Source organism: Mobula hypostoma, chromosome 8 (assembly GCF_963921235.1).
Source record: "Mobula hypostoma chromosome 8, sMobHyp1.1, whole genome shotgun sequence".
In the NCBI taxonomy this organism is placed as follows: domain Eukaryota; kingdom Metazoa; phylum Chordata; class Chondrichthyes; order Myliobatiformes; family Myliobatidae; genus Mobula; species Mobula hypostoma.
Window position 1 is genome coordinate 108,373,525 of NC_086104.1, and position 26,837 is coordinate 108,400,361.

At 43.0% G+C, this 26,837-nt stretch overlaps 1 protein-coding gene across 2 annotated transcripts in view; it reads right to left on the reverse strand.

The window, feature by feature from the left end:
* Nucleotides 1–26,837, reverse strand: part of tmem181 (transmembrane protein 181) — a 142,024-nt gene that overhangs the window by 55,880 nt on the left and 59,307 nt on the right. For both annotated transcript variants that reach the window (XM_063056587.1, XM_063056588.1), the window contains exons 7-8: nucleotides 21,801–21,881; nucleotides 11,749–11,848 (exon numbers count right to left, since the gene is read on the reverse strand). In XM_063056587.1, coding sequence (XP_062912657.1) covers nucleotides 11,749–11,848; nucleotides 21,801–21,881 — 181 coding nt within the window. The remainder of the gene's footprint in view (nucleotides 1–11,748; nucleotides 11,849–21,800; nucleotides 21,882–26,837) is intronic.

Consider the following 26,837-nt stretch of genomic DNA (forward strand, 5'->3'; position numbering starts at 1 on the left):
TGGTCATGGTGTACATCGATTCTAGTACAGAATTTGTTAAGGTTTTCCCTGGTAGGCTGATTCAGAACGTCAACAGGGAAACCTGGCTGTGTGGATTCAGAATTGGCTTGCAAATAGAACGCAGAGGGTGGTAATAGATGGAGAGAATTCTGCTTGGAGGTCAGTGACGAGTGTGTTCCACAGGGGTCTGTTCTGAAACCCCTGCTCTTTGTTATTTTATATAAATGACTTGGATGAGGAAGTGGAAGGGCAGGTTAGTAAGTTTGCAGTTGACATGAAGGTTGGTGGAATTGTGGATAGGGTGGAGGATTGTTGTAGATTGCAATGGGACATTGGCAGGATGCAGAGCTGGGCTGAGAGATGGCAAATGGAGTTCAACCTGGAGAAGAGTGAAGTGATACACACAAAACGCTGCAGGCAGCATCAATGAAAGAGAGTAAACAGTCAGCGTTTTGGGCTGAGACCCTTTATCAGGGCCCTCTTCAATAGATGCTGCCTGGCCTGCTGAGTTCCTGCAGCATTTTGTGTGTGTTGCTTGGATTTCCAGCATCTGCGAATACTCTCGTGTTGAAGTAAACATAGAAACATAGAAAAGTTACGGCACAATACAAGCCCTACGGCCCACAAAGCTGGACCGAACATATCCTTACCTTAGAACAACCTAGGCTTACCCATTGCCCTCTATGTTCTGAAGTTGCATGTATCCATCCAGGAGTCTCTTAAAAGACCCTATTGTTTCCACCTCCACCACCGTTGCCGGCAGCCCAGTCCACACACTCACCACTCTCTGTGTAAAAAACTTACCCCTGATATCTCTGTACCTACTTCCAAGCACCTGAAACTACGCCCTCTCGTGCGAGCCATTTCAGCCCTGGGCAAAAGCCTCTGACGACCAACACGATCAATGCCTCTCATTATCTTGTACACATCTTGTGTGAAGTTACTCATTCAGAATGGTTGAATATGAAGGCAGAATACAGGGTGAATCGCAAGAGTCCTGACAGTGTGCAGGAACAGAGGGATCTTGGGGTCCACATCTATTGATCCCTCAAAGTTGCCATGCAACTTAATTGCGGTGTGTTGGCCCTTCATTACTCAGAGGATTGTTAAGACGTTGATAGTGGTGTGTAGGCCCTTCATTACTCAGGGGATTGTTAAGACATTGAGAGTGGTGTGTTGGCCCTTCATTACTCAGAGCATTGTTAAGACTTTGACAGTGGTGTGTTGCCCTTCATTACTCAGAGGATTGTTAAGACGTTGACAGTGATGTGTTGGCCCTTCAGTATACAGAGGATTGTTAAGACGTTCATAGTGGTGTGTTGGCCCTTCATTACTCAGGGGATTGTTAAGACGTTGATACTGGTATGTTGGCCCTTCGTTACACACCGGATTGTTAAGACGTTGATAGTGGTGTGTTGGCCGTTCATTACACAGAGCATTGTTGAGACGTTGATAGTGGTGTGTTGGCCCTTCATTACTCAGGAGATTGTAAAGGCATTGATAGTGGTGTGTTGGCCCTTCATTACTCAGAGGATGGTTAAGACGTTGATAAAGGTGTGTTGGCCCTTCATTACTCAGAGGATTGGTAAGACGTTGATAGCGGTGTGTTGGCCCTTCATTACTCAGAGGATTGTTAAGATGTTGATAGTGGTGTGTTGGCCCTTCATTACTCAGGGGATTGTTAAGATGTTGATAGTGGTGTGTTGGCCCTTCATTACTCAGAGGATTGTTAAGACATTGATAGTGGTGTGTTGGCCCTTCATTACTCAGGGGATTGTTAAGATGTTGATAGTGGTGTGTTGCCCATCATTACACAGAGGATTGTTAAGACATTGATAGTGGTGTGTTGGCCCTTCATTACTCAGAGGATGGTTAAGACGTTGATAAAGGTGTGTTGGCCCTTCATTACTCAGAGGATTGGTAAGACGTTGATAGCGGTGTGTTGGCCCTTCATTACTCAGAGGATTGTTAAGACGTTGATAGTGGTGTGTTGGCCCTTCATTACTCAGGGGATTGTTAAGATGTTGATAGTGGTGTGTTGGCCCTTCATTACTCAGAGGATTGTTAAGACATTGATAGTGGTGTGTTGGCCCTTCATTACTCAGAGGATTGTAAGATGTTGATAGTGGTGTGTTGCCCATCATTACACAGAGGATTGTTAAGACATTGATAGTGGTGTGTTGGCCCTTCATTACTCAGAGGATTGTTAAGACGTTGATGGTGCTCTGTTCCCCCTTTATTACTCAGAGGATTGTTAAGACGTTGATAGTGGTGTGTTCACCCTTCATTACTCAGGGGATTGTTAAGACATTGATACTGGAGTCTTGGCCCTTCATTACTCAGAGGATTGTTAAGACGTTGATAGTGGTGTGTTGGCCCTCATTATTCAGAGGATTGTTAAGACGTTGATAGTGGTGTGTTGGCCCTTCATTACTCAGAGGATTGTTAAGACATTGATAGTGGTGTGTTGGCCCTTCATTACTCAGAGGATTGTTAAGACGTTGATAGTGGTGTGTTGCCCTTCATTACACAGAGGATTGTTAAGACATTGATAGTGGTGTGTTGGCCCTTCATTACTCAGAGGATTGTTAAGACGTTGATAGTGGTGAGTTGGCCCTTTATTACTCAGAGGATTGTTAAGACGTTGATGGTGCTCTGTTCCCCCTTTATTACTCAGAGGATTGTTAAGACGTTGATAGTGGTGTGTTCACCCTTCATTACTCAGGGGATTGTTAAGACACTGATAGTGGTGTGCTGGCCCTTCATTACTCAGAGGATTGTTAAGACGTTAATTGTGGTATGTTGTGCCTTCCTTACTCAGAGGATTGTTAAGACGTTGATAGTGGTGTGTTGGCCCTTCATTATTCAGAGGATTGTTAAGACGTTGATGGTGCTCTGTTCCCCCTTTATTACTCAGAGGATTGTTAAGACGTTGATCGTGGTGTGTTCACCCTTCATTACTCAGGGGATTGTTAAGACATTGATACTGGAGTCTTGGTCCTTCATTACTCATAGGGTAGTTAAGACGTTGACAGTGATGTGTTGGCCCTTCAGTACACAGAGGATTGTTAAGACGTTGATAGTGGTGTGTTGGCCCTTCATTACTCAGGGGATTGTTAAGACGTTGATACTGGTGTGTTGGCCCTTCATTACTCAGAGGATTGTTAAGACGTTGATAGTGGTGTGTTGCCCTTCATTACACAGAGGATTGTTAAGACATTGATAGTGGTGCGTTGGCCCTTCATTACTCAGAGGATTGTTAAGACGTTGATAGTGGTGAGTTGGCCCTTTATTACTCAGAGGATTGTTAAGACGTTGATGGTGCTCTGTTCCCCCTTTATTACTCAGAGGATTGTTAAGACGTTGATAGTGGTGTGTTCACCCTTCATTACTCAGGGGATTGTTAAGACACTGATAGTGGTGTGTTGGCCCGACATTACTCAGAGGATTGTTAAGACGTTAATTGTGGTATGTTGTCCCTTCCTTACTCAAGAGGATTGTTAAGACGTTGATAGTGGTGTGTTGGCCCTCATTATTCAGAGGATTGTTAAGACGTTGATCGTGGTGTGTTGGCCCTTCATTACTCAGGGGATTGTTAAGACGTTGATAGTGGTGTGTTGCCCCTTCAGTACTCAGAGGATTGTTAAGACGTTGATAGTGGTGAGTTGGCCCTTCATTACTCAGAAGATTGTTAAGACGTTGATGGTGCTCTGTTCCCCCTTTATTACTCAGAGGATTGTTAAGACGTTGATCGTGGTGTGTTCACCCTTCATTACTCAGGGGATTGTTAAGACATTGAAACTGGAGTCATGGCCCTTCATTACTCATAGGAATGTTAAGACGTTAATTGTGGTGTGCTGGCCCTTCATTACTCAGAGGATTGTGAAGACGTTGATAGTGGTGTGTTGGCCCTTCATTACTCAGAGGATTGTTAAGACATTGATAGTGGTGTGTTGGCCCTTCATTAGTCAGAGGATTGTTAAGACGTTGATAGTGATGTGTTGCCCTTCATTACACAGAGGATTGTTAAGACATTGATAGTGGTGTGTTGGCCCTTCATTACACAGAGGATTGTTAAGACATTGATAGTGCTGTGTTGACCCTTCATTACTCAGGCGATTGTTAAGACGTTGATAGTGGTAAGTTGGCCATTCATTACTCAGAGGATTGTTAAGACGTTGATGGTGTTCTGTTCCCCCTTTATTACTCAGAGGATTGTTAAGACGTTGATAGTGGTCTGTTCACCCTTCATTACTCAGGGGATTGTTAAGACATTGATACTGGAGTCTTGCCCCTTCATTACTCATAGGATTGTTAAGACGTTAATTGTGGTGTGCTGGCCCTTCATTACTCAGAGGATTATTAAGACATTGATAGTGGTGTGTTGGCCCTTCATTACTCAGAGGATTGTTAAGACATTGATAGTGGTGTGTTGGCCCTTCATTACTCAGGGGATTGTCAGGACGTTAATTGTGGTGTGTTGGCCCTTCCTTACTCAGGGGATTAAGACGTTGATAGTGGTGTGTTGGCCCTTCATTACTCAGGCGATTGTTAAGACGTTGATAGTGGTGTGTTGGCACTTCATTACTCAGAGGATTGTTAAGACGTTGATAGTGGTGTGTTGGCCCTCATTACTCAGAGGATTATGAAGACGTTGATAGTGGTGTATTGGCCCTTGATTACTCAGACGATTGTTAAGACGTGATAATGGTGTGTCAGCCCTTGATTACTCAGACGATTGTTAAGACGTTGATAGTGGTGTGTTAGCCCTTCATTACTCAGAGGATTGTTAAGACGTTGATAGTGGTGTGTTGGCCCTTCATTACTCAGGGGATTGTTAAGACAGTAATTGTGGTGTGCTGGCTCTTCATTACTCAGAGGATTATTAAGACATTGATAGTGGTGTGTTGGCCCTTCATTACTCAGGCGATTGTTAAGATGTTGATGGTGGTGTATTGGCCCTTCATTAGTCAGAGGATTGTTGAGACGTTGATTGTGGTGTGTTGGATTATCAAGTCGTTGATAGTGGTGTGTTGGCCCTTCATTACTCAGGGGATTGTTAAGACGTTGATAGTGCTGTGTTGGCCCTTCATTACTCAGAGGATTGTTAAGACGTTGATAGTGGTGTATTGGCCCTTCATTACTCAGAGGATTGTTAAGACATAGATAGTGGTGTGTTGCCCTTCATTACACAGAGGATTGTTAAGACATTGATAGTGGTGTGTTGGCCCTTCATTACTCAGAGGATTGTTAAGACGTTGATAGTGATGTGTTGCCCTTCATTACACAGAGGATTGTTAAGACATTGATAGTGGTGTGTTGGCCCTTCATTACTCAGAGGATGTTAAGACGTTGATAGTGGTGTGTTGGCCCTTCATTACTCAGAGGATTGTTAAGACGTTGATAGTGGTGTGTTGGCCCTTCATTACTCCGAGGATTGTTAAGACGTTAATTCTGGTATGTTGTCCCTTCCTTACTCAGAGGATTGTTAAGACGTTGATAGTGGTGTGTTGGCCCTCATTACTCAGAGGATTGTTTAGACGTTGATAGTGGTGTATTGGCCCTTGATTACTCAGACGATTGTTAAGACGTTGATAGTGGTGTGTTGGCCCCTCATTACTCAGGGGATTGTTAAGACATTGATAGTGGTGTGTTGGCACTTCATTACTCATAGGATTGTTAAGACGTTAATTGTGGTGTGCTGGCCCTACATTACTCAGAGGATTATTAAGACATTGATAGTGGTGTGTTGGCCCTTCATTACTCAGAGGATTGTTAAGACATTGATAGTGGTGTGTTTGCCCTTCATTACTCAGAGGATTGTTAAGACGTTAATTGTGGTATGTTGTCCCTTCCTTACTCAGAAGATTGTTAAGACGTTGATAGTGGTGTGTTGGCCCTTCATTACTCAGGGGAATGTTAAGACGTTGAAGTGGTGTGTTGGCCCTTCATTACTCAGAACATTGTTAAGACATTGATAGTGCTGTGTTGGCCCTTCATTACTCAGGCGATTGTTAGACGTTGATAGTGGTGTGTTGGCCCTTCATTACTCAGAGGATTGTTAAGACGTTGATAGTGGTGTGTTGGCCCTTCATTACTCAGAGGATTGTTAAGACGTTGATAGTGGTGTGTTGGCCCTTCATTACTCCGAGGATTGTTAAGACGTTAATTGTGGTATGTTGTCCCTTCCTTACTCAGAGGATTGTTCAGACGTTGATAGTGGTGTATTGGCCCTCATTACTCAGAGGATTGTTGAGACGTTGATAGTGGTGTGTTGGCCCTTCATTACTCCGAGGATTGTTCAGACGTTAATTGTGGTATGTTGTCCCTTCCTTACTCAGAGGATTGTTAAGACGTTGATAGTGGTGTGTTGGCCCTTCCTTACTCAGGGGATTAAGACGTTGATAGTGGTGTGCTGGCCCTTCATTACTCAGAGGTTTGTCAAGACGTTAATTGTGGTGTGTTGGCCCTTCCTTGCTTAGAGGATTGTTAAGACGTTGATAGTGATGTGTTTGCCCTCATTACTCAGAGGATTATTAAGACGTTGATTGTGGTGTATTGGCCCTTGATTACTCAGACGATTGTTAAGACGTTGATAGTGGTGTGTTTGCCCTTCATTACTCAGAGGATTGTTAAGATATTAATTGTGGTGTGCTGGCTCTTCATTACTCAGAGGATTATTCAGACATTGATAGTGGTGTGTTGGCCCTTCATTACTCAGGGGATTGTTAAGACATTGATAGTGGTGTGTTGGCACTTCATTACTCAGAGGATTGTTAAGACGTTGATAGTGGTGTGTTGACCCTTCATTACACAGAGGATTGTTAAGACGTTGATAGTGGTGTATTGGCCCTCATTACTCAGAGGATTGTTAAGACGTTGATAGTGGTGTGCTGGCCCTTCATTACTCAGAGGTTTGTCAAGATGTTAATTGTGGTGTGTTGGCCCTTCCTTGCTGCGAGGATTGTTAAGACGTTGATAGTGGTGTGTTTGCCCTCATTACTCAGAGGATTATTAAGACGTTGATAGTGGTGTATTGGCCCTTGATTACTCAGACGATTGTTAAGACGTTGATAGTGGTGTGTTTGCCCTTCATTACTCAGAGGATTGTTAAGACGTTGATAGTGGTGTGTTGGCCCTTCATTACTCAGGGGATTGTCAAGACGTTAATTGTGGTGTGTTGGCCCTTCCTTACTCAGGGGATTAAGACGTTGATAGTGGTGTGTTGGCCCTTCATTACTCAGGCGATTGTTAAGACGTTGATAGTGGTGTGTTGGCCCTCATTACTCAGAGGATTATGAAGACGTTGATAGTGGTGTATTGGCCCTTGATTACTCAGACGATTGTTAAGACGTGATAATGGTGTGTCAGCCCTTGATTACTCAGACGATTGTTAAGACGTTGATAGTGGTGTGTTTGCCCTTCATTACTCAGAGGATTGTTAAGACGTTGATAGTGGTGTGTTGGCCCTTCATTACTCAGGGGATTGTTAAGACATTAATTGTGGTGTGCTGGCTCTTCATTACTCAGAGGATTATTAAGACATTGATAGTGGTGTGTTGGCCCTTCATTACTCAGGCGATTGTTAAGACGTTGATGGTGGTGTATTGGCCCTTCATTAGTCAGAGGATTGTTGAGACGTTGATTGTGGTGTGTTGGATTATCAAGTCGTTGATAGTGGTGTGTTGGCCCTTCATTACTCAGGGGATTGTTAAGACGTTGATAGTGCTGTGTTGGCCCTTCATTACTCAGAGGATTGTTAAGACGTTGATTGTGGTGTATTGGCCCTTCATTACTCAGAGGATTGTTAAGACGTAGATAGTGGTGTGTTGCCCTTCATTACACAGAGGATTGTTAAGACATTGATAGTGGTGTGTTGGCCCTTCATTACTCAGAGGATTGTTAAGACGTTGATAGTGATGTGTTGCCCTTCATTACACAGAGGATTGTTAAGACATTGATAGTGGGGTGTTGGCCCTTCATTACTCAGAGGATGTTAAGACGTTGATAGTGGTGTGTTGGCCCTTCATTACTCAGAGGATTGTTAAGACGTTGATAGTGGTGTGTTGGCTCTTCATTACTCCGAGGATTGTTAAGACGTTAATTGTGGTATGTTGTCCCTTCCTTACTCAGAGGATTGTTAAGACGTTGATAGTGGTGTGTTGGCCCTCATTACTCAGAGGATTGTTTAGACGTTGATAGTGGTGTATTGGCCCTTGATTACTCAGACGATTGTTAAGACGTTGATAGTGGTGTGTTGGCCCCTCATTACTCAGGGGATTGTTAAGACGTTGATAGTGGTGTGTTGGCACTTCATTACTCATAGGATTGTTAAGACGTTAATTGTGGTGTGCTGGCCCTACATTACTCAGAGGATTATTAAGACATTGATAGTGGTGTGTTGGCCCTTCATTACTCAGAGGATTGTTAAAACATTGATAGTGGTGTGTTTGCCCTTCATTACTCAGAGGATTGTTAAGACGTTAATTGTGGTATGTTGTCCCTTCCTTACTCAGAAGATTGTTAAGACGTTGATAGTGGTGTGTTGGCCCTTCATTACTCAGGGGAATGTTAAGACGTTGAAGTGGTGTGTTGGCCCTTCATTACTCAGAGCATTGTTAAGACATTGATAGTGCTGTGTTGGCCCTTCATTACTCAGGCGATTGTTAGACGTTGATAGTGGTGTGTTGGCCCTTCATTACTCAGAGGATTGTTAAGACGTTGATAGTGGTGTGTTGGCCCTTCATTACTCAGAGGATGTTAAGACGTTGATAGTGGTGTGTTGGCCCTTCATTACTCAGAGGATTGTTAAGACGTTGATAGTGGTGTGTTGGCCCTTCATTACTCCGAGGATTGTTAAGACGTTAATTGTGGTATGTTGTCCCTTCCTTACTCAGAGGATTGTTCAGACGTTGATAGTGGTGTATTGGCCCTCATTACTCAGAGGATTGTTGAGACGTTGATAGTGGTGTGTTGGCCCTTCATTACTCCGAGGATTGTTCAGACGTTAATTGTGGTATGTTGTCCCTTCCTTACTCAGAGGATTGTTAAGACGTTGATAGTGGTGTGTTGGCCCTTCCTTACTCAGGGGATTAAGACGTTGATAGTGGTGTGCTGGCCCTTCATTACTCAGAGGTTTGTCAAGACGTTAATTGTGGTGTGTTGGCCCTTCCTTGCTTAGAGGATTGTTAAGACGTTGATAGTGATGTGTTTGCCCTCATTACTCAGAGGATTATTAAGACGTTGATTGTGGTGTATTGGCCCTTGATTACTCAGACGATTGTTAAGATGTTGATAGTGGTGTGTCGGCCCTTCATTACTCAGACGATTGTTAAGACGTTGATAGTGGTGTGTTTGCCCTTCATTACTCAGAGGATTGTTAAGATATTAATTGTGGTGTGCTGGCTCTTCATTACTCAGAGGATTATTCAGACATTGATAGTGGTGTGTTGGTCCTTTATTACTCAGGGGATTGTTAAGACGTTGAAGTGGTGTGTTGGCCCCTCATTACTCAGGGGATTGTTAAGACGTTGATAGTGGTGTGTTGGCCCTTCATTACACAGAGGATTGTTAAGACGTTGATAGTGGTGTATTGGCCCTCATTACTCAGAGGATTGTTAAGACGTTGATAGTGGTGTGTTGGCCCTTCATTACTCAGAGGATTGTTAAGACGTTGATAGTGGTGTGTTGGCCCTTCATTACTCAGGGGATTGTTAAGATATTAATTGTGGTGTGCTGGCTCTTCATTACTCAGAAGATTATTCAGACATTGATAGTGGTGTGTTGGCCCTTCATTACTCAGGGGATTGTTAAGACGTTGAAGTGGTGTGTTGGCCCCTCATTACTCAGGGGATTGTTAAGACGTTGATAGTGGTGTGTTGGCCCTTCATTACACAGAGGATTGTTAAGACGTTGATAGTGGTGTGTTGGCCCTTCATTACTCAGGGGATTGTTAAGACGTTGATAGTGGTGTGCTGGCTCTTCATTACTCAGAGGTTTGTCAAGACGTTAATTGTGGTGTGTTGGCCCTTCCTTGCTTAGAGGATTGTTAAGACGTTGATAGTGGTGTGTTGGCCCTCATTACTCAGAGGATTATTAAGACGTTGATAGTGGTGTATTGGCCCTCGATTAGTCAGACGATTGTTAAGACGTTGATTGTGGTGTGTCGGCCCTTGATTACTCAGACGATTGTTAAGACGTTGATAGTGGTGTGTTGGCCCTTCATTACTCAGGGGATTGTTAAGACGTTGATACTGATGTGTTGGCCCTTCATTACACAGCGGATTGTTAAGACGTTGATACTGGTGTGTTGGCCCTTCATTACTCAGAGGACTGTTAAGACATTGATAGTGGTATGTTGGCCCTTCCTTGCTTAGAGGATTGTTAAGACGTTGACAGTGGTGTGTTGGCCCTTGATTACTCAGAGGATTGTTAAGACGTTGATAGTGGTGTGTTGGCCCTTAATTACTCAGGGGATTATGTTCAAGAGCTATGATGTAACATTGCAGCTCAATAAAACCCAGACTGGACCACACTTGGAATATTGTGTTCAGTTCTGGTTGCCTCATTATAAGGAGGATATTGAAGCTTGAGAAAAGGTGCAGAGGAGATTTACCGGGATGTTGTCTGGCTGCATGTCTGATGAAGATAGGTTGAGCGAGCTCAGGCTTTTTCTTTTGGAGTGAAGGAGGATGACAGGGAAACTGCACAAGATGCAAAAAAGCAGAGATAGAGTTGATAGCCAGTGACTTTTTCCAAGGTGGAAATGGCTAATACAAGGGCACATAATTTTATAGTAATTGGAGTAAAGGGGGATTGTCAGAGGTAAGTTCTTTACACAGAGAATGGTGGGTGCATGGAACGTCCTGCCAGGTTCAGTAGTAGAGGCAGTTATATCAAGGGCATTTACAAAACTCTTAGATATGCACATACATGACAGAAAAATGGAGGATTACGTTAGGACAGAAAGGTTAGTTTGATTTTAGAGTCGGTTAAAAGGTTGGCTCCAAGGACTTGCACTGTGCTGCAATGTTCTCTGTAATTTGTCTTCAGTATAAATGACTTGAACGTACACTTTGGCTGGAATGGACAAATATGAGCTGAAGGTTCTTTCTCCAACAGTACAGCACCAAGACCCTATTTCTGTTGATGTTATCACAACTTGTATAGCAAAATATCATGCTGTCATTAACAGTCACACAAATTGTGCCCTATTTTAGCCACAGATTCTTCTCAAATTCTGGCTGAATGTGCATGAGGAAAGGCCAGAAACACTAAAGAGCTATAAATCAAGGTTAATAAATTATTTCAGGATATAGAAGGTTCATAGCTGGATTCCATCCTTCACTTTCACATAAAATAAACTGTGAACTGCAGCAATGCACAAGGAACAGTATCAAACCCCTGGACACGCTTAAAATAAATAAGGAAAAACAGTCTCTTGCTCTGTTTCCTAACTCCTCCACAAGATCGCACGAGATTCTTTATTTCCTTATGGGACCATGTGTAGGTTACAGCACGAGCTCCCTGTGAGGCAGTCAGCGGGCAGGGATTCCCAATTTCCTAGTGAATCATTCCTCAAGTCTAGCTTTCTGAGCTCCCCCAATGGAACATGCTATACATAAAATGGGATTCCTGAGATTTTCAGAGCAGACCATAAATTGGGATTCTTAATCTCCAAATGGGATTGGCAGCAGGCATGGATTCCTCAGTTTCCAATGTGCAGCAGTAAACATCAATGATACATACCATTATAAAGCAGTAACAATGGCAATAAGATGGACATCCATTTCTGTTCAATCGCCCAATCTCGCATTGAAAACTTCCTCAAAGAGTGAGCAAACAGGCACTGTGGGATGAACATAAAGTTCTTCAGAGATTGCCATCTCAGGAATGATAACATTTCAATTGACATTTCCACAAATTGTGGAGCAACATATCACATTGACATTAAGAAATGCATGTCCAACCACCAGTTTTAAACACAGCTGCTGGATGTGATGATGTGTTAAATGATCATCAAATAAAGTTAAAAATAGAAAATGCTCTAAGTCTTCACTGGTCATGTAGCAACTGGAGAAATAATAGTAATAGTGAGAGATCGTGTGAGAAGGATAAACGGCCACAAATTCCTAGAGTATATTCAGGAGTAACGCTTTTAGAAATGTGAGCAAATACAGCAAGAGCAGTGGTGGGAATATTCTTGGAGTTAGCTTCACAGAATGGAGCTTGGCTGTGGAAGAAGTTTCTGCGGAAGATCTACTTTACCATAGTTCAGTTCAATTTAGCATAATTATGGAAAAGAACCAATGAAAAATAGGAGTAAACTTTCTAAATTGGGCAGGCCAACTTTAGCAAAGAAGTGGTCTGAAGATGACTCAGTTTCAGAGTTATGAAGGCTTTCAATAAGGAGATTCAGATCTTCCTCCAAAAAATCTGGTGGGGCTGCGCAATCTAAAACCCTTAGATGACAAGGTGAACACAAGGTCATCTCAGACAGACAAGTTAAAAGAACAGAAAGCTTGGAGGATTATCAAATGCAGAACAATGGAATTAAAAGGAAACTTTGGAAAGCAGGTGGTTAGAAAACAAGTAAAATAATAAAAAAAATTAAACAAAGATAAGGCTGGGATTGTATTGGGGACCAAATCCAACCTGTGTGTAAGAGGATGAGAGGAAGGTTCCTATTGAGTACTTTGCAACTGCCTTCACAAACGAGGATAATGCTTGACGTGATGAAAGGAAATGATGTGAAATACTGTCAGAGAGGAAACATCAGATGATAGAATCTGGAGCAACATACAACATGCTGGAAGAACTCTGTAGGTCAGAAAAATAGCCAATCTACATCCAGAGATGACACCGGACCTGGTATTAGTAAATGAGCTTGGCCAAGTGACTGACCTTTCAATGGGTAAATACTCCTTAAATTTTAAGATAACAATGAAAAAGGCTAAGTTATAGACCTGGCGGGAGAATGTTAATTTGGGAGGGCAAATTATGAGAATATTAGCCAGGAACTAGGAAGAGTTCATTGGGAACAGCTGTTTTTGGGCAAGTACACGTGACCACTGAGGCCCTCTGTTGATGGGGGTTGATGATGAATGTTACGTTCTTGCTGTCTATGTGCAAACCAGTAAGAAAGCCAGGGCAGTATGATATGGAGAGCAAGCTGTTGCCCACGCAGCAGGATCCCCCTCTCCATCCAGCTGATGAATCCAAAGAAATGGCAGAGACCGATATAGTTTGGAACCAGCAATGTCACAGGAATTGTCAGTCAGCATTGAACTCAACATTGGACTGCCTTAGGGACTTCAGCTCTGGATGAACCAACTCTAAAATCAAACTAACCTTTCTGTCCTAACGCACAACACACTGGAGGAACTCAGCAGGTCGGGCAGCATCCGTGAAAACGTACAGTCAACATTTCAGGCAGGACTGAAGAGGGAGGGGGCAGGGGCAGAGGTTTAAGGTTCCTTGTCCTAGATGAACTGCCCACCATAACTGAAGAGCCTTATTTGCTCAAAGCAACTGGTTTTAAGGCGCCAGTAAATCTCCTTTGCCCCCTCCCATCAGTAGAAATGGTTCCACAAGGCTTAGTAGCTAAACCACATGCGAAAGCCAGGAACTGACTTGGTTGTCAGAGACTATTTGAAACATCTGCCTTTGGGAGAATCAGTAAGGTTTCAGAACTTTGGATGTCAAAAGAGGTGGTGAATTTAGTCAAAAAAGTGAAACATATATAAGAAGCTAACATCAAATGGAGTCATGAGGATTATAAAGAATCTAGTCAAGAATTTAAGAATGGAGTTAGGAAAGCCAGGAGGGGCCACGAAAAGTCTTTGGCAAGTAGGATTAAAGAGAATCCTGAGGTATTCTCTACACACGTTGAGCAAGAGGATTACTAGAGAGTGGGTAGGAGCACTCAGGAATAAAGAAAAGAACACGTGCTTGGAGGCAGAGGAAATAGATTAGTCCTAAATGAGCACGCTGCATTGGTATTCATGTAGGGATTCACCAAGGAGAAGGACATGGAGCATAGTGAGATCAACTTACTAATAAGCTAGGGCATTTTGAGAAAAAGAAAGAGGTACTGTTTGGTCTCTTGAAGAATGTTAAGGTGGTTAAGTCCTAAGGGCCTGAGGGATATACCCCAGATTATAGAAGAGGCAAGGAGTGAGATTGCTGGGATATTGATCAAGATATTTGTGTCCTCTCTAGATATAAGTGAGGTCCTGGAGGAATGATGAGTAGCTATTGGTATTCCTTAGTTCAAAAAGGGAAAAGGGATTCCTGGAAACGACAGACTGATGAATCATATCAGTAGCAGGGAAGCTATATGAGACGTCCATTAAGGATAGAATTTATGAGTATTTGGTAAACCATGAACTAATTAGTGACCGTCAGCACGGCTTTGTATGTGGTAAGTCATTTTTTACAAACTTGATTGAGTATTTTGAGGACATTATGAAGGTAGTTGATGAAGGTCCAACTGCAGATGTTGTGGACTTCAGCAAGAGATTTGACATGTTTCCTGTTGGGAAGCTCATCCAGAAGACTAAGATGCATGAGATCTAGAGTAACTTGGCCAATTCAATTAAGAATTGGCTTGCCTACTGAAGGCAGAAGGTAGTGATATGTGAAACTTAGAAAGATTGCAGACAATACAAAGGCTTGTGGTGTTGTGCGTACTGTAGAAGATTGCCAAAATATAGATAGAAACATAGAAAACCTACAGCACAATACAGGCCCTTTGGCCCACGATGCTGTGCCAAACATGTAATTTTTTTTTAGATTATGAAGACACGTAGTCCCCTTTTATTGTCATTTGGTAATGTATGCATTAAGAAATGATACATTATTTCCTCCGGTGTGATATCACAAAAACACAGGACCAACCAAGACTAAAAAAACTGACAAAACCACATAATTATACATATAGTTACAACAGTGCAACAATACCATAACTTGATGAAGAAGTCCATGAGCACAGTATTTTAGAAATTACCTACGGTTACCTATAGCACTCTATTTTGTAAGCTCCATGTACCTATCCAGGAGCTTCTTAAAAGACCCTAAAACCACCACTGTCGCCGGCAGCTCATTCCACACACTCACCACCCTCTGCATAAAAAACTTGCCCCTAATATCTCCTCTGTACCTACTTCCAAGCATCTTAAAACTGTGCCCTTTTGTGCTAGCCATTTCAGCCCTGGGAAAAAGCCTCTGACTATCCACACGATCAATGCCTCTCATCATCTTATACACCTCTATCAGGTCACCTCTCATCCTCCGTCGCTCCAAGGAGAAAAGGCCAAGTTCACTCAACCTATTCTCATAGGGCATGCTCTCCAATCCAGGCGACATCCTTGTAAATCTCCTCTGCACCCTTTCTATAGCTTCCACATCCTTCCTGTAGTGAGGTGACCAGAACTGAGCACAGTTCTCCAAGTGGGGTCTGACCAGGATCCTATAAAGCTCAACATTATCTCTCGGCTCTTAAACTCAATCCCATGGTTGATGAAGGCCAATGCACTATATGCCTTCTTAACCACGCAGTCAACCTGCGTAGCAGCTTTGAGTGCCCTATGGACTCGGACCCCAAGATCCCTCTGATCCTCCACACTGCCAAGAGTCTTACCATTAATGCTATATTCTGCCATCATATTTGACCTACCAAAATGAACCAGCTCACACTTATCTGGGTTGAACTCCATCTGCCACCTCTCAGCCCGGTTTTGCATCTTATCAACGTCCCTCTGTAACCTCTGACAGCCCTCTACACTATCCACAACACCTCCAACCTTTGTGTCATCAGCAAATTTACTAACCCATCCCTCCACTTCCTCATCCAGGTCATTTATAAAAATCACGAAGAGAAGGGGTCCCAGAACAGATCCCTGAGGCACACCACTGGTCACCGACTTCCATGCAGAATATGATCCATCTACAACCACTCTTTGCCTTCTGTGGGCAAGCCAATTCTGGATCCACAAAGCAAGGTCCCCTTGGATCCCATGCCTCCTTACTTTCTCAATAAGCCTTGCATGGGGTACCTTATCAAATGCCTTGCTGAAATCCATATACACTACATCTACGGCTCCTCCTTCATCAATGTGTTTAGTCACATCCTCAGAAAATTCAATCAGGCTCGTAAGGCACGACCTGCCTTTGACAAAGTCATGCTGACTATTCCTAATCATATTATGCCTCTCTAAATGTTCATAAATCCTGCCCCTCAGGATCTTCTCCATCAACTTACCAAACAACCAGTATGCACTGGAATATAGATCAGTTGTAGATATGGGCAGAGAAATGGCAGATAGACTTTAATCCTGACAAGTGTGAGGTGTTGCACCTTAGGAGATTGAATGTAAAGAAAGGTCTAGAACCTGTAACACTGTTGAAGTATAGGGTGATCTTGCATTCCAAGTTAATAGCTCTCTGAAACTGCCTGTAGGATGGTAAAGACCCTGATGAAGGGCAGCGGCCCTGAAATGTCAGCTCTTTATTTCTCTCCACAGATGCTGCCTGACTTGCTCAGTTCCTTCAGTACTTTGTGTGTTAGGTGGAGGGGCAGGTAAAGGTTGAAAAAGTAGGGAGGCTGCAGAAGGATTTAGACAGATTAGGAGATTGGGCAAAGAAGTGACAGATGGAATACAATGTACAGCAGCTTATGGTCATGCACTTTGGTAGAAAGAATAACGATGCAGAATAACGATGCAAATTAAGAAATCAAAGGTATAAAGAGTCGCTGGAGTCCTTGTACAGGATTCCCTAAAGATTAATTTGCAGGTTAAGTTGGCGGTGAGGAAGGTAAATACAATGTCAGCCTTGAATATAAAAGCAAAGATATAATGCTGAGGCTTTATAAGGCATTGGTCAGACAGTACTTGCAGTATCGTGAACAGGTTTGGGCCCTTTATCTAAGAAAAGATGTGTTGGCATTGGAGAGAGTCCAGAGGAGGTTCACAAAAATGATTCTAGGAATGAAAGACTTAATGTATGAGGAGCATTTGATAACTCTGAGCCGTAATCACTGGATTTTATTAGAATAAATGGGGATGTATTTGAAACCTGTAGAATATTGAATGGCCTAGACAGAATGGATGTGAAGTTGATGTTTCCTATGATGGGGGAGCCTAGGACCAGAGGTCACAGCCTCAGAATAGACGGACATCCATTTAGAACAGAGATGAGGAGGAATTTCTTTTGCCAGAGGGTAGTGATTCTTTGGAATTCATTGCCACAGATGGCTATGGAGGCCAAATCATTGGGTATATTTAAAGAGGAGGTTGATAAGTTCTTGATTAGTAAAGGTGTCAGGGAGAAGGCGGGAGAAGGAGGTTGAGAGGGATGATAAATCAGCCATGCTGGAATGGTGCAGCAGACTCGATGGGCTGAATGGCCCTATTCTGCTCCCATGTTTTTATGCTGTTATGGTACACATATGGTATACTTGCCTTTATTCACCAAGGCACTGAGTTCAAAAGTCAAAGATTATGTTGCAGCTTTATGTACCTCCGGTTAGGCTGCATCTGGAGTATTGCTTTCATTTCTGATTGCCAAATTATAGGAAAGATGTGCAGGCTTTAGACAGGGTGGAGAAGAGATTTACCAAGATGCCGACTTTATTGAAGGCCATGTGGTTCAACAAACTTGGATCATTTTCTTTGGAGCATCAGAGACTAAGGGGAACTGTGAACGGGACAACCAGATGGTATGTTGCCTCCCAAGTGCCAGAGTCAGGGGCATCTCAGATCACGTCCACAACATTTTAGAGAGGGAGGGACATATTGGTACCAATGACATAGGAAGGAAAAGAGGTCCTGAAAAGAGAATTTAGAGAGCTAGGTAGAAAGCTGAGAAGCATGTCCTCCCGGGTAGTAACTTCCGGATGGCTGCCTGTGCCACGCACCAGTGAGGGAAGAAACAGGATGATTTGGCAAATTAATGCGTGGCTGAGAAGCTGGTGCGGGGGCAAGGCTTCAGGTTCTTGGATCATTGGGATCTGTTCTGGGGGAGGTATGACCTGTTCTAAAGTGACGGGTTGCATCTGATCCTGGGGGGAGACAATATTCTCACAGGCAGGTTTGTTAGAACTGCTGAGGAGGGTTTAAACTAATTTGGCAAGGGGGTGGGAATTGGAGTGAAGGGACTCAGGATAGGATAGATGGTAAAAAAGTAAAGATAGCTTGCAGTCAGACTGTCAGGAAGGACAGGCAGATGATAGGACATAATTGCAGCCAGCAGGGTGAGTACCAGTGTATTAGGGATGCAGAATCAAGCAAGGTTGTAAATGCAGCTCTCAAAGTGTTATATCTCAATGCACAGTGTATAAGAAATAAGCTGGATGATCTTGTTGTACTTTTACAGATTGTTGGGTATGATGTGGCCATCACCGAATCACGGCTGAAGGGCTGAAGGATGGTTGCAGTTGGGAGCCGAATATCCAAGGTTACACGTTGCATGGGAGGGATAGGAAGGTTGGCAGACGGGGTGGCGTGGCTCTGCTGGTAGAGAATGGCATCAAATCAGTAGAAAGATGTGACATGGGATCAGAAGGTGTTGAATCCCTGTGGGTTGAGTTAAGAAACTGCAAGGGTAAAAGGTCCCTGATGGCAGTTATATACAGGTTTCCCAACAGTAGCTGGGATGTGAACCACAGATTACAACAAGTAATAGAAAAGGTATGTCAAAAGGGCAATGCTATGATAGTCATGGGAGATTTCAACACGCAGGTCGATTGGGAAAATCAGGTTGGAAATGCATCCCAAGGGAGTGAGTTTGTTGAATGCCTTTGAGTTGACTTTTCAGGGTAGTTTGTCGTTAAGCCTACTGGAGGATCAGCTACACTGGATTAGGTGTTATGGAATGAACCAGAGGTGATTAGGGAGCTGAAGGTAAAAGAACCCTTAGGAAGCAGTGATCACAATATGATTGAGTTCAACTTGAAATTTGATAGGGAGTAAGCAAATTCTAACGTAGCAGTGTTTCAGTGAAGTAAAGGAAATTACAGTGGTATAAGAGAGGAGATGGCCAGAGGAAATTGGAAGGAGATGCTGGCAGGAATGACAGAAAAGCAGCAATGGTGTGAGTTTCTGGGAAAAATGAGGAAGGTGCAAGATAGATGTATTTCAAAAACAAATGGCAAAACAGTACAACCGTGGCTGACAAGGGAAGTCAAAGCTTATGTAAAAGCAAAAGAGAAGGCATACAACAAAGCAAAAATTAGTGGGAAGACAGAATTGGTAAGCTTTTAAAAACGTACAGAGAGCAACTAAAAGAATCATTAGAAAGGAAAAGATAAAATATGAAAGCAAGCTAGCAGACACCATCAAAGTGGATAGTAGAAACGTTTTCAAAAATGTAAAAAAATAGAAGAGATATGAGAGTGGATATAGTCTGGAGAAATAATAATGGGGGACAAAGAGATGGCAGATGAACTAAATGAGTATTTTGCATCAGTCTTCACTGTGGAAGACTCTAGCAGTGTACCAGATGTTGAAGGGTGCGAGGGAAGAGAAGTGAGTACAGTTACTATCACAAGGGAGAAGGTGCTTAAAAAGCTGAAAGACCTAAGGGTATATAAGTCACCCGGACCAGATGAACTACACCCGAGGGTTCTGAAAGAGGTAGCGGTAGAGATTGTGGAGGCATTGATAATGATCTTTCAAACATCATTGGATTCTGGCATGGTGCCAGAGGACTGGAAAATTACAAAGGTCACTCCACTCTTTAAGAAGGGAAGAAGGCAGCAGAAAGGAAATTATAGAGCAGTCAACCTGACCTCAGTGGTTGGGAAGATGTTAGAGTCAATTGTTAAGGATGAGGTTAGGGAGTACTTGGGGGCACAGGACAAAGTCAGCATGGTTTCCTTAAGGGAATATCTGGCCTGACGAACCTGTTGGAATTCTTTGTGTAGATTACACATAGGACAGATGAAGGGGATGCAGCTGATGTTGTACATTTGGACTTTCAGAAAGCCTTTGACAAGGTGCCACACATGAGGCTGTTTACCAAATTAGAAGTATTATAGGAAAGTTACTGGCATGGCTAGAGCATTGGTTGATTAGTAGGAGGCTGCGAGTGGGAATAAAAGGATCCTTTTCTGGTTGGCTGCCAATGACTAGGGATGCTTCTTCTTGTGCTGTATATGAATGATTTCAAGGATGGAATAGATGGCTTTGTTGTCAAGTTTGCAGATGATACGAAGATTGGTGGAGGGGCAAGTACTGTTGAGGAAACAGGTAGACTGCAAAAGTTTAGGAGAATGGGCAAGAGAATGGCAAATGAAATACAATGTTGGAAAATGCATGGCCATGCATTTTGGTGGAAAAAATAAATGTGCAGACTATTTTATAAATGGGGAGAAAATACAAAAATCTGAGATGCAAATGGACTTGGGAGTCCTTGTGCAGAACACCCTAAAGGTTAACTTGCAGGTAGAGTCGGTGGTGAGGAAGGCAAATGCCATGTCAGCATTCATTTCAAGAGGTCTAGAATACAACAGCAAGGATGTGATGCTGAGGCTTTATAAGGCACTGGTGAGGCCTCATCTTGAGAATTGTGAATAGTTTTGAGCCCCTCATCTTAGAAACGATGTGCTGGCATTGGAGAGGGTCCAGAGGAGGTTCAGAAAGATGCTTCCAGGAATGAAAGGGTTATCATACAAGGAATGTTTGATGGTTCTGGGTTTGTACACGCTGGAATTCAGAAGGATGAAGTGGGGTGGGGGGATCTCATTGAAACATTTCAAATGTTGAAAGACCTAGACAGAATAAATGTGGAAAGGATGTTTCCCATGGTGGGGGAGTCTAGGACACAGCCTTAGGATAGGGGGGCGTCCATTTAAAACACAGATGCAAAGAAATTTTCTTTAGCCAAAGGGTGCTGAATTTTTGGAATTTATTATCACAGGCAGCTGTGGAGGCCAGGTCATTGGGGTATTTAAGGCAGAGCTTGGTAGGTTCTTGATTGGACACAGGACCAAAGGTTATGGGGAGAAGGCTGGGAAGTGGAGCTCAGGAAGGTAAAAAAGTATCAGCCATGATTAAATGGTGAAGCAGACTTAATGTACCAAATGGCTCCTATGTCTTATGGAAACCTGTTAGAAGATTGTAAGAGGCATAAATAGGTATCTTATTATTATAGTCAAAATGTCCAATACTTTCATTTAAGATAAGACGAGCCAAGTTCAAAGGAGATGTGTGGAGCAGGTTTTGTTTTCTAAACAGAGGGTGTTAAGAGCGTGCAATCTATTGCCAGGGATAACAGTGGTGCAAGCAAGTATGAAAGAGGTGTTTAAGAGGCTCCTGGATTGGCACATGAATGTGCAGAAAATGGAGGTATATGAATTGTGTCAGCAGAAGGGATTAGTTTAATGACAGATTTAATTAGTTCAGCACTACATTGTGGGCTGAAAGGCCCATTCCTCTGTTGTACCGCTGTAATTCAATACTCATGCAGTTGCACAACTAGATCCTCTGCACAAAACCATGCTGACTTCTGATCCATATCCTGTGGCAGGATCATCACATCATTACAACGTGCCCTCCCACATATTTTTGTGTAATGGCCAAACTTGGAAACCATACATTTGATTCCCTCCTCCCCGAAAAAAAACACACTTGATCATCTTGCCAATAGATAGGTATTCAATGCAGTCAGGCCATTTGTACCTGTGCTAAACAACTCTAAAGCCATTCCGTTTCTAATACCATGAAGGTATGCAAGCAGAATTATTCAAAACACAGCCACCCTTCAAAATATTAATTGCTCCTGGCACATATTGTACTTACTGTGACCATGAAAGTGAAAACTACAAAGATGAACCGGAACCAGATCTCCACTTGTGAAAATGAGGCATTATACATCTTCAGCTGTTGACAGAAGCATAACACCAGCTTTAAATAAGCAAGGCAAACAGTCTCCACAGTAGCATTCAATTTATTTCAATATGAAACATGGTCTGTGGCTTCAAAGATGGAAATGTAGCTATTACAGTAGGGGAGCAAAATGGGGGATTTGCTTGTGAGGAGAGTAGACAGGAATTTCTGTGGCTGCAGGTAAAGACTGCTGGAGGGTATGGGCTTCCTTTGAGCCAGGGTCAAGGATGTCTCCAAGCTGCTGCAGGACACACTAAGAAAGGGTATCAGTTATCATGGTTCATTATCTCCATGCCCGCCCTTGTACTTATCTGCAGTAGTTGCATTTACTGGCAATAAATATAGTCTTTTACCCCTTGACAATTTAAATGTTTATTTTGATGTTTCTTAAATGAGACAAGCACTTTCCTCCGCCACCTCCTCACGCAGCACACTCCAGGTTCAAATCACTATGTGGATAAAACTCTACCCAAAAGACCACTAAGCTGCCTACCTCACAGCTTATACTTACGGGAAAAAGATTCTACCCTAACTATCCCTGTCATAGTTCAAGGTAAGACAGGCTTGGCAAGTTAACATTCCAGGGTATAGAAAAGGGGTTCTCAACCTTTTTCATGTCATGGACCAATACCATTAAGCAAAAGGTCAGTGAACCCCAGGTTGGGACTACCTGGTATAGAAGTTCTACATGTGACTGGGTACAGGGTGTGCAAAAAGGGAAGGGGGCACTGTAGTATTGAGTATGAGCCTATTGCATCCAGGAGAGCTTTTTGTAAACCAGTACATGGATATGCTTACCAGAGAAGAGCCACTGTGAGATCTACTGTTATGAGAGGTATCATAACACCATTTTGGAAATAATGATCATAACCCTTTAAGTTTCAACAGAAATGAAGATCCTAGATTTGGGTAAAGCTGATTTAACATTACAAGACAGGATTGACAAAATTAGACTGCAAACAGCTATTTGAAGGTAGATCAACAACCAACAAGTGGGAAAACCAACAAGAGTTGATGGTAAATGTGTTCCCATAAGGGTGAAAGGAAATAACATCATATTCTAGGGATCCTGGTTGTCAAGTGAATCAATTGAGAACAGGATAAAGAAAAATGCAAATATATGACAGACATAAAGAATGGGGAGCAGAAGAGGCAAAGGGATTCTAAAAAAGAGATTTAAAGAAAAAGTAAGAATCTATGGAAATTACAAAGGCTTTTTAGTAAACAAAGTAAGGACAAAGTATAACCAGGGAAAGAGTAGGGCTTAAAAGGGGACAAAATAGTAACATGTAAATGGAGCCAGAGGACACGGAGTTGTTAAATAAATACTTCTCACTTGTATTTACCAAAAAGGACATCATTGTACCTGGAGAATTAATTGGAATGGGTAATAAAATTCTTGAACACATTAGCATTAAAAAGGGAATTAAGTGTGTGTTGGTGGGCTGGAGGGTGAATAATTTCCTAAGGTTTGATTAGATATATTGCAGGCTTCACTGGGAGATGAGGAATGAGATCACTGGAGCCCTCCCAGACATTGCAGGAGACAACGTACAGTTGGAAGAAAAAGTTTGTGAACCCTTTGCAATTACCTGGTTTTCTGCATTAATTACTATGTGGTATGATCTTCATCCAAGTCACAACAATAGACAAGCACAATCTGCCTAAACTGATAACACACGAACAATTGTACTTTCATATCTCTATTGAACACAATGTTTAAACATTCAGAGTCCAGGCTGGACAAAGTATGTGAACCCTGATAGAAAACAACAGGAATTCTGCAGATGCTGGAAATTCAAGCAACATGCATCAAAGTTGCTGGTGAACGCAGCAGGCCAAGCAGCATCTATAGGAAGAGGTGCAGTCGACGTTTCAGGCCGAGACCCTTCGTCAGGACTAACTGAAGGAAGAGTGAGTAAGGGATTTGAAAGCTGGAGGGGGAGGGGGAGATGCAAAATGATAGGAGAAGACAGGAGGGGGAGGGATGGAGCCAAGAGCTGGACAGGTGATTGGCAAAAGGGGATACGAGAGGATCATGGGACAGGAGGTCTGGGAAGAAAGACGGGGGGGGGGTGACCCAGAGGATGGGCAAGAGGTATATTCAGAGGGACAGAGGGAGAAAAAAGAGAGTGAGAGAAAGAATGTGTGCATAAAAATGAGTAACAGATGGGGTACGAGGGGGAGGTGGGGCCTTAGCGGAAGTTAGAGAAGTCGATGTTCATGCCAGCAGGTTGGAGGCTACCCAGACGGAATATAAGGTGTTGTTCCTCCAACCTGAGTGTGGCTTCATCTTTACAGTAGAGGAGGCCGTGGATAGACATGTCAGAATGGGAATGGGATGTGGAATTAAAATGTGTGGCCACTGGGAAATCCTGCCTTCTCTGGCGGACAGAGCGTAGATGTTCAGCAAAGCGGTCTCCCAGTCTGCGTCGGGTCTCACCAATATATAAAAGGCCACATCGGGAGCACCGGACGCAGTACATCACCCCAGTCGACTCACAGGTGAAGTGATGCCTCACCTGGAAGGACTGTTTGGGGCCCTGAATGGTGGTAAGGGAGGAAGTGTAAGGGCATGTGTAGCACTTGTTCCGCTTACACGGATAAGTGCCAGGAGGGAGATCAGTGGGGAGGGATGGGGGGGACGAATGGACAAGGGAGTTGTGTAGGGAACCCTGATAGAACCTCCTTTACCATCAACAACCTCCACCAAATGTTTCCTGTAGTTGCTAAGCAGACTTGCACAATGGCAAGGAGAAATTTTAGACCATTCCTCCATACAAAGCTGTTTCAGTTCATCAATATTTCTGAGCTATTTTGCATGAACAGCCCTCTTCAGGTCATGCCACAGTATCGCAACTGGGTTAAAGTCTGGACTTTGACTTGGTTATTCCAAAACACAAATTTTCTTCTTTTTAAACCATCTGGTTGTTGATTTACTCTTGTGTTTTGGATCATTGTCTTGTATCATCCAACTTCTAAGCTTCAGATGACAGACTGCTACCCCGACATTCTCCTGTAAAATGTCTTGATACAATTTTGAATTCATTGTTCCCTCGATGATTGCAAGCTGTCCAGGCCCTGAGGCAGCAAAGCAGCCCCAAACCATGATGCTCCTTCCACCATGCTTCACAGTTGGTGTTGGTGTGCAGTGCCCTTTTTCCTCCAAACACAGCGTTGTGCATTTCTGACGAAAGGTTCAACTTTTGTCTCATCTGTCCAGAAGTGTTGTGGAATATCCAGGTGGTCTTCTGCATACTTGAGAAGTACAGCAATGTCTTTTTTTGGAGAGCAGTGGTTTCCTCTGTGGTGTCCTTCCACGAACACCATTCTTGTTCAGTGTTTTTCTTATAGTGGACTCATGAATAGAGACTTTACCAAGTTCTAGAGATCTCTGCAGGTCTCTGGCTGTTACCCTTGGGTTTGTTTTCACCTCTTACAGCATTGCACATTGTGCTCTTGGTGTGATCTTTGCAGGATGACCACTCCTAGGGAGAGGCGCAACAGTACTGAATTTCTTCTATTTGTAAACAATTTCTCTGACTGAACTGATGAATATCCAGGTCTTTAGAAATGCTCTTGCAGCCTTTTCCAGCTTCATGCATCTCTACAATTCTTCTTCTGAGGACCTCTGAAAGTTGTTTTCATTGAGGCATGGTACACATAACCAGATCTTTCTTGGGAAGAGCAGGCTCTGTCAATAATCTGACTTTGTGCATCTTTTTTATATATAAGGCAGGGCACCTCTACGACCCACACCTCCAATCTCATCTCATTGATTGGAACACCTGACTCCAAATAGCTTTTGGAGAGGTTCACATACTTTTTTGAACCTAGACGGTGATTGTTTAAACTGTCTACTCAGTATTGATGAAAAGAAGTACAATTATTTGTGTGTTATTAGTTTAGGCAGATTGTGTTTGGTTATTATTGTGACTTAGATGAAGATCAGACCACATTTTATGAGTAATTCATACAGAAAACCAGGTAAATGCAAAGGGTTCACAGACTTTTTCTTGCAACTGTATGCTGTATGTGGTGCAAGAAGGCTAGTAATTCCAGGCTTGCTAGTCCAATGTCCTCAACAAGAAGCTATTGGAAAAATCCCGAGGAATTTAACTTTTGGAAAGACAGCATAGCATGGTTTTATTAAAAGGGCACATATGATTGTACTTAGATGGAACAAAATGTAACGATAAACCCATCATCAGGGATTCCCATCCTGGGGTTCACGAACCCCTCGGTTAATGACAGGGGTCCATGGTGTAAAAAAGATACCCTACATGGACTTCAGTAAATGCTCTGACAAGATCTCACATGGTCAGTTCATCCAAAAGGTTAAGGTTCAAGGGATCCAAGGCAATTTGGGAAAACGGATCCAAATGAAAGAGACTGCAGTTGCTGGAACCTGGAGCAACACACAAAAAGCAGGAGGAACAACAGGTCAGCGAAGGGAAATGGAAAAATCCTTCCTCTCGACTTAAGAGTAGAGGGAAGAGAGCCAGTATAAAGATGTGAGGAGAGGAGGTGGGACAAGAACTGGCTGGTGACAGATGGCTCTGGGTGAGGAGAGGCGATATGCAAATGGAGGAGGGAAGAGTTGAATAAACAACAGATTTTGCAAGGTGATAGATGGAGGGAAAAAATGGCTGCAGATGATTCTGATGGGAAAGGAAGGTGGAACATACAACCAAATAAGGGAGGTGGGGAGGGCAGATGGGAACAGAGAGAACTCAGTCAGAAGAATGTGTGGGTGATTGACAGATGGGCTGGGTGAAGGAAGGGGAAGAAGGGATAGAAAAATATATATTGGGGCTGTGAGTGTGGTGTAGGAGGAACTGGACAAATCATGAGGAGAGAGAAAGGGACAGAGGAGGAACAGTTTACCTGGACTGGATCCAAAATTAGCTTGGTAAAAGGCAAAGGGTGACGGTGGAGGATTGCCCTTTT